The 11,857-nt window shown below is 37.8% G+C and overlaps 2 protein-coding genes across 3 annotated transcripts; both read left to right on the top strand.

Moving 5' to 3' along the window:
• Positions 1-1,662: 1,662 nt before the first annotated feature.
• On the top strand, positions 1,663-4,566 carry LOC110771187 (putative E3 ubiquitin-protein ligase LUL2). Of its 2 annotated transcripts, none has more exons than XM_021975450.2 (4): positions 1,663-1,890; positions 2,095-2,616; positions 3,298-3,796; positions 4,110-4,566. In XM_021975450.2, exons 2-4 carry the CDS (start codon positions 2,135-2,137, stop codon positions 4,230-4,232), a joined length of 1,104 nt encoding a protein of 367 aa, XP_021831142.1. In that variant the 5' UTR covers positions 1,663-1,890; positions 2,095-2,134; the 3' UTR covers positions 4,233-4,566. The 2 variants fall into 2 exon arrangements, with proteins under 2 accessions (XP_021831142.1, XP_021831134.1); XM_021975442.2 differs by having other exon boundaries at positions 1,664-1,890; positions 2,032-2,616.
• Positions 4,567-5,381: 815 nt separating this feature from the next.
• Positions 5,382-11,314, top strand: LOC110771168 (zinc finger (CCCH-type) family protein). Its single transcript, XM_021975428.2, has 14 exons — positions 5,382-6,033; positions 6,114-6,206; positions 6,788-7,084; positions 7,210-7,282; positions 7,455-7,587; positions 7,668-7,821; positions 7,982-8,065; positions 8,238-8,360; positions 8,553-8,726; positions 8,816-8,950; positions 9,772-9,867; positions 10,087-10,413; positions 10,650-10,693; positions 10,778-11,314. Exons 1-14 carry the CDS (start codon positions 5,473-5,475, stop codon positions 11,019-11,021), a joined length of 2,538 nt encoding a protein of 845 aa, XP_021831120.2. The 5' UTR covers positions 5,382-5,472; the 3' UTR covers positions 11,022-11,314.
• Positions 11,315-11,857: the final 543 nt, after the last annotated feature.

Genomic DNA, 11,857 nt, shown 5'->3' with positions numbered 1-11,857 from the left:
AAAGTTTACAAATGTACTTTCTCTAGACCTTCAAATTTGGTTTGGATCGGCGGGTAGTGATTTGGAATTAGTTGAGAGATGGCAGGTTCTGTGCGATAGATGAGTACTTGGTAGCTGTAAATTTCATGAGACCAGTAAATATGATAGGAAATGTCAAGTTCTAAGGGTGTGGATTCACTACCCTGACCAACTGGACTGCTTAAACCATGTATGTGGCTTGGTTTCTTATAAGTACCGTGTCATTTTTCTCTTGACGCATATACATAAATTACGGTTTGACGAATATGTAGAAAGACTTTACTAAATAGTTCCTTACGAATAAATAACTACTTCCAAGTCCAACCCACAAGCTCAGGTCTTCACTAGAACAGGTCCCTAATGTTTTTTTTTTGGGGTTATATTGGAGTTCGAACCTGAGGTGCCATGGGGGTAGAGAAACTCTTATGTAATAGGGATAGTATTTTTTACTATTTTTGGCTAATAACGTAATGATACGTAGGATAACTTTTCTACCCGTCATTGTGTTATTGATCAGAAATAGCAAAACAGTGATATCCTCATTACATGTAAGTTTTTTTTTAGCATGGGGGAGGGGGAAACCCATAGGCGAAGAGGTTCCTATTTTTTGGGCCTAAATATTTGGCTCAAAGATAAAAGTAGAAGAGAATATATATTTTTCCTGTTCTGCATTCGGTGCGTACGGTGGGAGTCTAAAATGAGCAAAACTCCTGGTGAGTGGCAAAGTTTGATGGGGACCTCAAGAGAGAGAGAAAGAAAGCCATGCAAACTTGTTGCAGAAAGGAATTTTATTTTTTTTTGGGGATCGAAATGCCGAAAGGAAATTCAGGAATGCTGCCAATGACAAAATATTTCTCTTGCATCAAGATTCCTTAACTTTCTTACTAGGTTTTGTCTGATTTGGCCCTATCACGGTCGGGTGCATGATTCGATTAAAGATAAAATAAAAAGATTAGGGCGCAGGGGTAAATCGTCTAGATCATTCAAGTTATCAGTTGTAAATCAACAATTTTGGGCCGTTTGATAACCATTTTAATTTGAGAAGTAACAAAAGCGAAAACAAAAATTAAAAACTGAAATTTATTTAAAATTATTTTCACTTTTGTTAATCCTCCCTCTTATCCTCTCTCTCAATCTCAACCTCACTCTCATTCTCTTCTATATATTAGTATAAAAAATTAAAAAAAAATAAAAATGATTATCAAATGAGCCCTTTATTTAAATACCGTGGTTATGTGGCAACAATTGTCCGCCTCCATTTACCGGTAGAGAATCAATATGAACGACATGATAACAAAATGGGAGCATGAGATAATCATAAACTCAAATATTTTGGAGTTGAATTAATACATATATATTCAAAATACTCAAACTTAACCAATTATCTATGAGTCTAATGTTATATATAGTTTCAGTCAAATGTTATTTCTCTTCTCAATGTTGGAAAATTTAACACACATTTTATAAGAAAAAATGTCAAATTTCGATACACCTTTTATAAGAAAAAAATAACAACTCAAACTTAACTGTTATATAAAGATAAGCTAATGTATTCAATGATTCATGGTTTGTTGCCTTGTCACACAAAAAACAAAAACAAAAAGAGTGCAAATTTTAGGATTTATCCAAAATACAAATGGTGACGTGGCAATACAGGTAAGAAGAGAAAGGCGGTTTACGTTTTTCCTAAGGTGGTGGTGGTGGACGTTGTGGTTGGGTGGGTCGATCTGCACCCAAATTTCCAGATTCAATTTCACTCCAAAATTTCAATCCCCACTGTCCCCTCTGTCTCTCTGTCTCTCTATCCTCTGCTTCTGTTTATGTTTCTGCCTTTGTAGAATGCAAACAAGACATACGCAAGAATTACATAAGGTGCGTTTTCCCATTTTTCATTCACATTCATCAGTTTTCTTGTTGGGTTTTTTTATTTTATGAATTTGATCAGCCTGTGTGCTCACAATGATTTTCTGATCTTATGTAATGAATTTCAACATTTTTATTGCGTTTCTTCAGGTTTCTTATCAACCAAACAGAAAAATTCAAGCTTTTAATTGTATTTCTGGTTTGATTGTTTAGCATATAAAAAGCGAAACTGAGATTCTCGAATATAGATAAAATGGGTAATTTAGGCAGCACCAGCTCCGGTCGCCGGAGGCACCGGACCCAACCGCCTCAAGGGCATGGCTTTGATGCTGCCACACCACCCTACCCATCTCAATATCCAAACGGACCAGACCCCAATCCAAGCCAACACCACCAGTACCCATCTCAGTATCCAAATGCACCAAACCCAAATCCACCCCAATTCTTCCAATACCCTGGTTTCTACCCACCACCGCCTGTCCCGGGTCCCTATCTGCAGCCTTATCACGGTGGCGGGGTCTACATGGGCCCCCCTCCCGCCAATTGGGCACCCGGGCAGTTGCCTTATGGAGCTGCCCCTCCCCCTCCGGGTGCTCCATTTGTGGAACATCAAAAGACAGTCACCATTAAGAATGACGTCAATATCAAGAAAGACTCTCTACGGGTTGAGCCGGATGAGGAGAATCCCGGGAGGTTCCTTATTGCGTTCACTTTTGATGCTGCTGCGCCCGGAAGGTAAATTGCTTGAATTGCAAGGTTGTGTATTATTATTTGAGGTTTTGTGATATGTTTTGATCATTGGAGTAGTGATGCTTGACTATAGATTTTTAAAGAATGCAGTTGTTTGATAGGATGGGATTGCATTGAATTTGTCTGATGTGAGTATTCTGTTTGTTGGTGATACGTAGTGGTCATATTAGGCAGTAGTCTTATATGCTTCTTGATTGTGAGTAGCCTTGATCAAGTCAACTCTTTAAAACATCATGTAGTCTTGTAGACCAAAGAAGTAGCTCAAGTCCGTCAAGCTTATTGCATGGATACAATCGTCTGATAGTAGAAGTTATATGGCTGATGAACTGCTAAATATGAGGCTTTTACCCTGGTGCAAAGTGACGTACGAGTGTGCGGTGGTTATTGATGACATGGAAGTGAAAAGAGAGTCTAATATTTCTTGAGGAGAATTAATCAAATTGTACGAAAAGAATAATAATTTAGCAAAACCTTGATTGTCCCAAAGAGTCTAACATTTCTTATTGAGTTGTTAAACACGTTCGTATGATGTTTCTTAAATCACAAAATGTGTTTGTGCTGCTGGATTGCATATTTGTAAACTTTTTTTGTGTGGTTGTTATATGATGTTTCTTCTGTAAGCGTTCCTTTTTTAATTATTTACTTATTCCCTGATTTGTGCTACAGCATTACCGTTATGTTTTTTGCTAAAGAAGATGCAGACTGTAACCTGATAGCAACAAAGGAAAGCTTGTTTAAATCTGTTACAGTGCCTTTTGAGAAAGGACTTGGCCAGAAGTTTAGACAACCTTCTGGAACTGGGATTGACTTCTCAATGTTTGAGGAGATAGGGTTAACGAAAGAGGGTGACATAGAAGTTTATCCTCTTGTGGTGAAGGCTGAAGCATTCCCTTTAAATGCCGGTGAACGGGAATCAGATGGAAATTCAGCTGGAAACTCTCAGATCACCCAGGCAGTGTTTGAAAAGAAGGAGAATGGGGAGTACAAAGTGCGGGTGATGAAGCAGATACTATGGGTGAATGGGATGAGGTACGAGCTCCAGGAGATCTATGGTATTGGGAATGCAGTTGAAGGTGATGATCAAAATGGAAATGACTCTGGGAAAGAATGTATAATTTGCTTGTCAGAGCCTCGAGACACAACTGTCCTCCCATGCCGGCACATGGTACATAGATATTCTACTCTTACCTTTCTCTCTATTTGGAGTGTATGAAGAGAACATTGGAAAATGTTCGTTTTTTTGTTTGTGCTTACAAGAAGAAGTGACCCTAAGCTCTATCCATCTACACACCCAATGCCACTTGAGCCACATGGTTTGCAACAGATCTCCAGTAAATATAACACCATAGAAATGAAGTAGGCTAGACTGGCCACATAACTTCCATTGTTTTCATCAATGTTTCTTTCCGTGAGCTGTGTTCTAGCGTTGTCATTTGAGTATGCATAAGGTTTGGCTAACCTTTTGTTTTCAACTGCAGTGCATGTGCAGCGATTGTGCTAAGGTTCTGAGGTTCCAGACAAATAGGTGCCCCGTCTGTAGGCAACCAGTTGAACGACTCTTGGAAATCAAGGTGAACAATGAAGCCAATAGCTCAGAGTAGCATGCTATCAACTAAATGTTGTAAAATCCACTTGACCAAAAGAAAGAAGAAAGATAAAAATACAACCCGACTTTCTCACATATGATGAGCCCTAAATAGATGTCACAGTATTACAAATCTCATCTCATGTGAGAGAGTTGAGAAATCAGGTGTGCTATACTTAATTTTTTTAATTTTTAAAAATAAAATTGTCAATTATACTTGTATTTCTAGAAATCCCCTGTTTTCCCAATGCTTCAGCTTCAATGCATTGCTTGTATTCTGATTGCTCAATAGAATTGGCAAATTTCTTATTGTGACGTGATCAGTTTTAACACCTACCATGTTCTCAACATTTTGGACGAGAATCTAACAGATTGTATGTTATTTACTTTTTAACATGTCTTATTAATTTTCAGATTCTGTGCATGGTTCGGATTATTTAATTATATTAAGACCAATTAGTATCCACACTCGAGTTCGAATTTCCCCCTACCTAGTTTAGGGTAGTCTAGACTATCATATTGTAGAAAAGGGTGATTATGCCAATGTCACTTCAAATTATGCCCTGTTTGTTCAATGGAAAATCTCTGTTATCGCAATAAAAATAAAAATAAACAATGGGCTTGATGCATTTTTCCATGCAAAATCCATGATTACAAAATTATAGGGGGTTTCAAAGCTTGTAACACTAGCTTTCAAATCACACAAAATGTTCGAGGTTTGATAAGCTATTTGGGAGAAATAGAAGTTCAAAAGTGACTATTTAAACATAGAAATATGAAATACATTTATGGAATTATATTAATGGATTGTTGGAAAACATGCATTAGATCAAAACCTAAGAAAGTTTTAAAGCTTGATCACTCCATCCATCATAGTAGCCTAGAAATCAAAATTGAAAATAAATTTAGCATTCTCAAAGAATATTTATTAAAAAAATCGGATGGAAACTCATTTAAAGCAAAAATAAACAAACCAAAATTTAATTTTTCGAATGAGAAAAGATGTGCATAAAAATAGATGGACAGGAAATCACTTTTAAAAATTTGATATTATTGTAAGGGGTTTGTAGCTCGGGTTAAGAGCATTTACTCTGCACCCAAAGTCTTAAGTTCGTTCCCCTAAAATCCCTTGTATATAAAAAATATATATATAAAATAACAAAATACAGTTGCAAATTGCAAACCTAGTAAAAAGTATAAGGAACCACCCGAAGACAGCAAGAAGACTTCTCTCAAACTCACTACTTCACATCACAATGTCTTCTTCGTCTCCAACTACCGAGCCCTCTTCTGTAACTTCACTCTTAAACCCACACTCCCCACTCAACGGTCACGATTCAACCGATCAAACACAGCCACCGCCGTCGCAAGACCCCGAAAACCAACCACAAGACGACGCCGTTCCCGGTGAGAAACGCAAGCGAGAGGAAAACGACGACGACGACCCGAAACCTTCCGTCGTCCCCCCTCTATGGAAGACCAGCCTCTGCTCCTACTTCAGGCGCGAGTCCGCCTCCTGCAGCCACGGGAGCGGGTGCCGGTACGCCCACGGCGAAGCAGAGCTCCGGCCCCGACCCGGCAACACATGGGACCCGACCTCCGAGCGCGCGAAGAAGCAAAAGTTGGAGGAGGAGGAAGGCGACCAATGTGCGGCTCCGGATAATGTGATGATGACAGAGGCCGTCGATGATGACGACGACGGTGACGGTAACGGTGACGGAGACGGTGGCGGGTTGGATCCAGAGCTGAGCAAGTGCCTGGTTCATTTACCCAGGAATTGGAAATCGGAGAAATTGAAAGACTTTCTTAGTGAGAAGGCAAGTGTCTTTTTTTTCTGGTTTTCTGATATTTTTTTTTTGGGGTTTTGAATTTTTAATTGGAGCTGTTTGAATTGCAGGGAGTTCAATTTAAATCGGCGAAGAAGAAGAAAGGCATGACTTTAGGTTTTGTGAGTTTTCAGAGTGTAGAGCAATTGCAAACTGCTGTGAAGGTATCCCCTGCTTTACACACACAAACATATATATTTTTTTTTAATATTTCAATTTGGTTACAAAACACACATTGCTGACTTAAAATGCATTAGAAATATAATATGCATTGAACAAAAAAGAATTATTTATGTGTTATTGAGTATTTTTAAGTAAATTAACATTTTTTTTATAATTGTTACAAATTTCTGTGATGAAGGAAATGATTGGACTTATCTTAAAATTTTGAACTAATGGGATTGTTTTATATGAGTCAATATATATATTGATATTATTCTTAATTTAAAACTTCGTAATTTGAATTGAGACTTGGAAATACGCTTTAGTTCATTTCATTCAAGGACCTTGGAAGAGAATAATTATACATATCTTTTTGTGAATGGGGGAATGCTCTATTATCAGCTATACTATCAATTAAGACGATTGGCTAGGTGGAATGTGTGATTCGATTCAAAGTTTAACAATGTAGCCTGTTAAACTTTGTGGTAAGAGAACATTGCCTTATAAAAGTGTTTGTATGCATGAAATTTTTTATGCAATGAACCAACATGTTGATTGTCATTTCAAAATCTCTATGTGACAGGAGCTGGATGGAATATCAATTGGTAACAAAAATATAAAGGTTGCGGATGTCATTCCCAGATCATTTGAAAAGAAAACCAAATCGGCAATGGCTTTACCTCAAAACCCACAGAAAACCACAGAGGTTGAATTGGATGGGGAGAATGTGGAAGACTCTATGGTGGCAAATGGGGCTGAGGATGGCAATGGGACTAGTGGACGAAGTGCCCGCAAAGTAGTGACTCCCCTGGCTCATATGCCTTATGGTGATCAGTTGGAGCACAAAAAGAACTCTCTTATGCAGATTCTCAAAAGACTTGTTAGTGGTGCTTGTTTATATTTTGTCTTTTAATTTCATAATTTTTGGTGTTGTTATTAACATTTATGTCTTTATTCACACACATTGGAAACTGACTTCTCAGTTGCTGCGACTTTTATTTTCAGACTAGAAATGCTCGCAAAGCTTGTCCTGATGGTATTCCGCTTCCGGAATGGATTCTCAAGTCTAGGGAGATAGGTGATGTTGATACGTTGCCTGTGAACTTACAGAAACATATTTGTTTTATTGTTTATATTAATATTTTTGACATGGGGCAAAGCTCTTGATTGCTCCAATGGTTTCTTATTTCTCACCATTGTACTTCCAGAAAATTTGAGTAGGGGTTCACACTATTTTTCTATTACTGTAGGTGGTCTTCCATGCAGTTTAGAGGGTATACTAGCATCCCCAGTTGTAAACGGATATCGTAACAAGTGTGAATTTTCAGTTGGATATTCTCTACAGGGAAAAATAACTGTGGGGTTTATGCTTGGAAATTTTAGGTAATCCACATTCAATAGAAAATTTTATTGGTGTTAGCATACCTTGACATTGATTTGTTTACTAAATAAAATCTTTCCAGGGAGGGTGTTACAGCAGTTGAAGAACCTTTCGACTGCCCAAATGTTTCCAGAATTTCTTGCAAATATGCCTCTATCTTTCAGGAGTTTCTGCAACATTCAAGTTTACCAGTTTGGAACAGATTTAAGAATATTGGATTCTGGCGTCAACTGACGGTAGGTGTTGTAAATTGAGGGTCTATTTGCAAAAGTTATGTCTGATAAGTATCACTCTTTTGCCAAGCAGGGAATGCTCAACCTACTTTTGATTTACAGCTTAAAAGTAATATTTTCGTCCCAGTCATTGAGCTTGCTGTCTCATGGTTTGTCTTCTTAGGTTCGAGAAGGGAGGAGACCAGGCATGGCCTCTGATGCTGAAAATTGTGAGGCCAATATTGCAGAGGTCATGCTTATTGTTCAGGTTAGTGTCTGAACTTGCATCAGGATTGACAACTTCCTTTCTTCCCCTTCTCCTTCTTTTATGGTTAGAAAATTGAATAGTAAACTATAAAATTCAGTCTGAGTTGGAAGAAAAATCTGATTGAATATTGAGAAACAATCCACCTGTAATTCACACTCATCTCTGTTTGTAGGTTTCCAGTACAGGATTTGATGATGCACAGATAACCAGTGATTTTGAGAGGCTAGCACAAGCTTTTTCTGCAGGAGCTACTGCCAGTTCGCCATCTTTGCCTCTAACAGCTTTAGTTATTCAGGTACTAAATCCCTGTAGTCTTCTAGGTTTTATCATCAGCTAAAGGTAGTAAGAATGTCACAGCTGAAGCGTCTTGAGTCTCTTGGCACACTCTTTCAATACAATATGTTCCCCCCTTAGTTATGATTGAGCAATATGGTCTCTTCAATTTACTAATGTCTTATTCTCTCTGTGATGGCTTGCCCTTTTTCAGGATCACCAAGGAATATCAAATGCAGCACCGGCTGATGCTCCATTGCGCTCATTATCTATTTCGAAAGGAGAATGTAGTTCTGAAATGCAGGCCACCGACAATGTTGTAGAAGCAAAAATTCATGACTATATAAGTAATCTTCGGTTCTGCATATCACCAACAGCATTTTTCCAGGTTTGGCATCAGGCTTTTGTATTATTCAGAAGCAGCAGAAAAGATTATTCTCGCACCAGTAATTATTCCTGAATCCAACTATACTGCAGGTTAATACCCTTGCTGCAGAGAAGCTATACTCTCTTGCAGGGGATTGGGCTGAGTTGGGTCCTGATACCTTGCTATTTGATGTATGCTGTGGGACTGGAACAATTGGGCTGACTTTAGCACATCATGTTGGTATGGTAATAGTCAACTTCCCGGTTCTCATTTCTTGTCTTTTCTTTTTACTTTCTAGAGTTGTTAGATGCGTTGCATTTTGACTGTTAAATCCCCTGCTAATGATGTAAGACTCCCATTAATGGAGAGAATATTACGAAGTTCTAAACAGGTATATTAGGGGGTCTACTGAAACTGACATCACATATAGTCCACACCATTCTTGATGTAACAAAGAGAAGGAAAGAAAAACCACTGCAAAACCATAGAAATCACATCATAGTCCAACATTTATTTCATAATAACCGGATCAGTATGAACACTTCTTCTCATGGCGAAACCAGGATTTCATCCCAATGGGGGCATGATAAAGAAGCTCTCAAATATTGATTACTTCATTTTTATTTACAATTGTGCATTAATTTAGTTTCCTATACATAATATAAGGCCAATGTATATATCTTAAGAAAAATTTGTTGGTGCTGCACTCTTCTCCAAGCCAAATATGCACCTGACCTAACCCATATGTTGTTTTCACTGTATTAATCAAATGCAAGTCTTAGTTATGTGCAAAAAGATATCAACCGAACATGGGTCTTTTGTTTTCCTGAAGTTCTTTTGGGGTCAAGAGTGACAATTCGTGAGAGAGAAATAACATTATTTTGGTCAAATGCACCCAATGCCCTACTCACCCTCCTTCCGCTACTGCTGCGTCTAGTGTTGATAAGTTCTACAAAAATTTGGTTTGTCATGATGTTAGCTTCCATATCATCTGCATATGAAAAAAACTTGTTATATTTATATATCATCTGATGATTAAACTTGCTTTCCCTTAAAAATATTTCAGGTTATTGGCATTGAAATGAATGCTTCTGCAGTTTCAGATGCTCGTAGGAATGCTGAAATTAATGGCATAACAAACTGTAGATTTGTCAGTGCGAAGGTGAGAATTAGGGTTTTAAATTATATTAAAATTAATGTGAAGGTTCGAGATAATAAATGGACCCTTGAAAGAAAATTCAAGATAATAAATCTCCATTCTATTTCTTATCCCCCAATCATTATTTTTGTTGAAGAATTTGTAATTTCTCTGAGTAAGGTAGCTTTAGTTCATTAGGTTTTTTAATTATTATTCGTATTGTTGTCATCCATGAGGAAACAGGCAGAGGATGTGATGCGGTCTTTATTGGAAGAGTACATTAATGCACCTCAGAAACAAGAAGATAATGTCATTGAAGGTATTGACGAAGTTATTGCTACTGATGAAGAGAAACCAATCTCAACAGACAACAAACCCAACCCTGAAGAGAATTCAAGCCATGAGCTTGAAAGTGGCAAGACTGCATCTGAGGGTTTAGAAACCGACAAGCAGGAACTCAGAAGCCAACTTCAGAGCAGTTGCACTTCTGAAAATGGGAATGCTCCAGTGAAACGTTTCAGTAATGTTGTTGCTATTGTTGATCCTCCACGAAGCGGACTTCATCCCACTGTAAGTAAATGATAGTCTTCTCCAAGATTCTACATAATGATTAATAGAAATTCTCCTTTTAACTTCTTTTAGAATCCAGTAAGAAGTAACTGTCTGTTCAGATTGCTTTTTCCTTTGATTGTGGTCTTCTATGATATGCTTTTGACTATTTAACGATGTCTATGCCTTTAGTGGCTTTTGTATTTTGGTACCAAGACATTTCATGGTGACCCCGATCGTTGGTCTGTGATATGCAGGTGATCAAAGCTCTTAGAACTCATCCTGGTCTACGGAAGCTTGTGTTAGTTCACATACTTTTCCCCCTATGTTATTTGCCTCATTTGTCTCTTTACTGGAATTTAACTTAGGTTCTTATTTGGTTTAGTTACATTTCCTGCAATCCTGAAAGCTTAGTGGCAAATGCTATCGAGCTTTGCACACCATCTCCTGAGAAAATCGAAAAGAACAAGAACAACAGAGCATGGAGGAACATGAGCAGTGCTGGTCTAGCACGGCACAGGGCCAAGTCTATGCCGGCTTCAGAGCCTTTCCGACCTGTCAAAGCAATGGCCGTTGATCTATTTCCACATACCATACACTGCGAATTGGTAATGCTCCTTGAGAGGTAGGTGGACTTGGTCAGTCCAGGAAATTTTGTAATACACATGTAGCTGATCGCATCAATTCGAATGGTTCAACAAATAATTTATTTAGTTTACCAACAACAAAATTTTTGACAGTAATATCTACAGTTAGTTTTAATTTAGCATCTGCTGGTTCTGTATGCCTATGCTTACATAGAGGCCATGTATTGGGAATTTCAAATTGTCAATTTTTTTGAAATTTTAATGTCTTCTGAAGGATAATGGACTGTGCATTACTGTAAACATTTTCCAAACATGTTCATTTATTTCATTTTTAATCTCCGGGCTATACCATATTGGAGGTAGGTAACAAGTGAGTAAATTTATGTGGTAAAAAGTAGTAGGTAGGTAATGTTAGGTTTCAATCTATTTGCCTGTGCACGTTTTTGTACAAATCTCACGGACATCCATGCATAACTAAAAGAACACTGGTAAGGAGCCGCCACTCCTTATATAGAAGGATAATTCTGGTTTCTTTCTCTGGAAGTAGAAACCCTTATTTTCAGACCAATCACAGTTTGACATGTGTAGAGATTTTTCCTCTGTGTTTTTTATGAATTATTTTTGCATATATGTCAAACTATAATTTGCGTGGAGTAGGAATGCTTCTTCTGAGAAGAGGAGGCAAGGAGTGTCCTAAAAGAATTACCTCATTAAAAGTACAAAAATGAAAGGGTTGTTTTTTATGCGACAAAAATGAAAGTTGATTATGTACACGTTTAACCAAGATTTGTTTGTATCTGTAATTTGTCTGTATTTTCCCAAAAAGAAAAATTCTCCAACAACACGTCATGAACAGACCACTCCACTATTCTCCACTG

Source organism: Prunus avium, chromosome 6 (genome assembly GCF_965620075.1).
Source record: "Prunus avium chromosome 6, drPruAviu1.hap1.1, whole genome shotgun sequence".
In the NCBI taxonomy this organism is placed as follows: domain Eukaryota; kingdom Viridiplantae; phylum Streptophyta; class Magnoliopsida; order Rosales; family Rosaceae; genus Prunus; species Prunus avium.
Note: the sequence above shows the minus strand (reverse complement) of the source record. Positions and strands in the feature narration are given on the sequence as shown.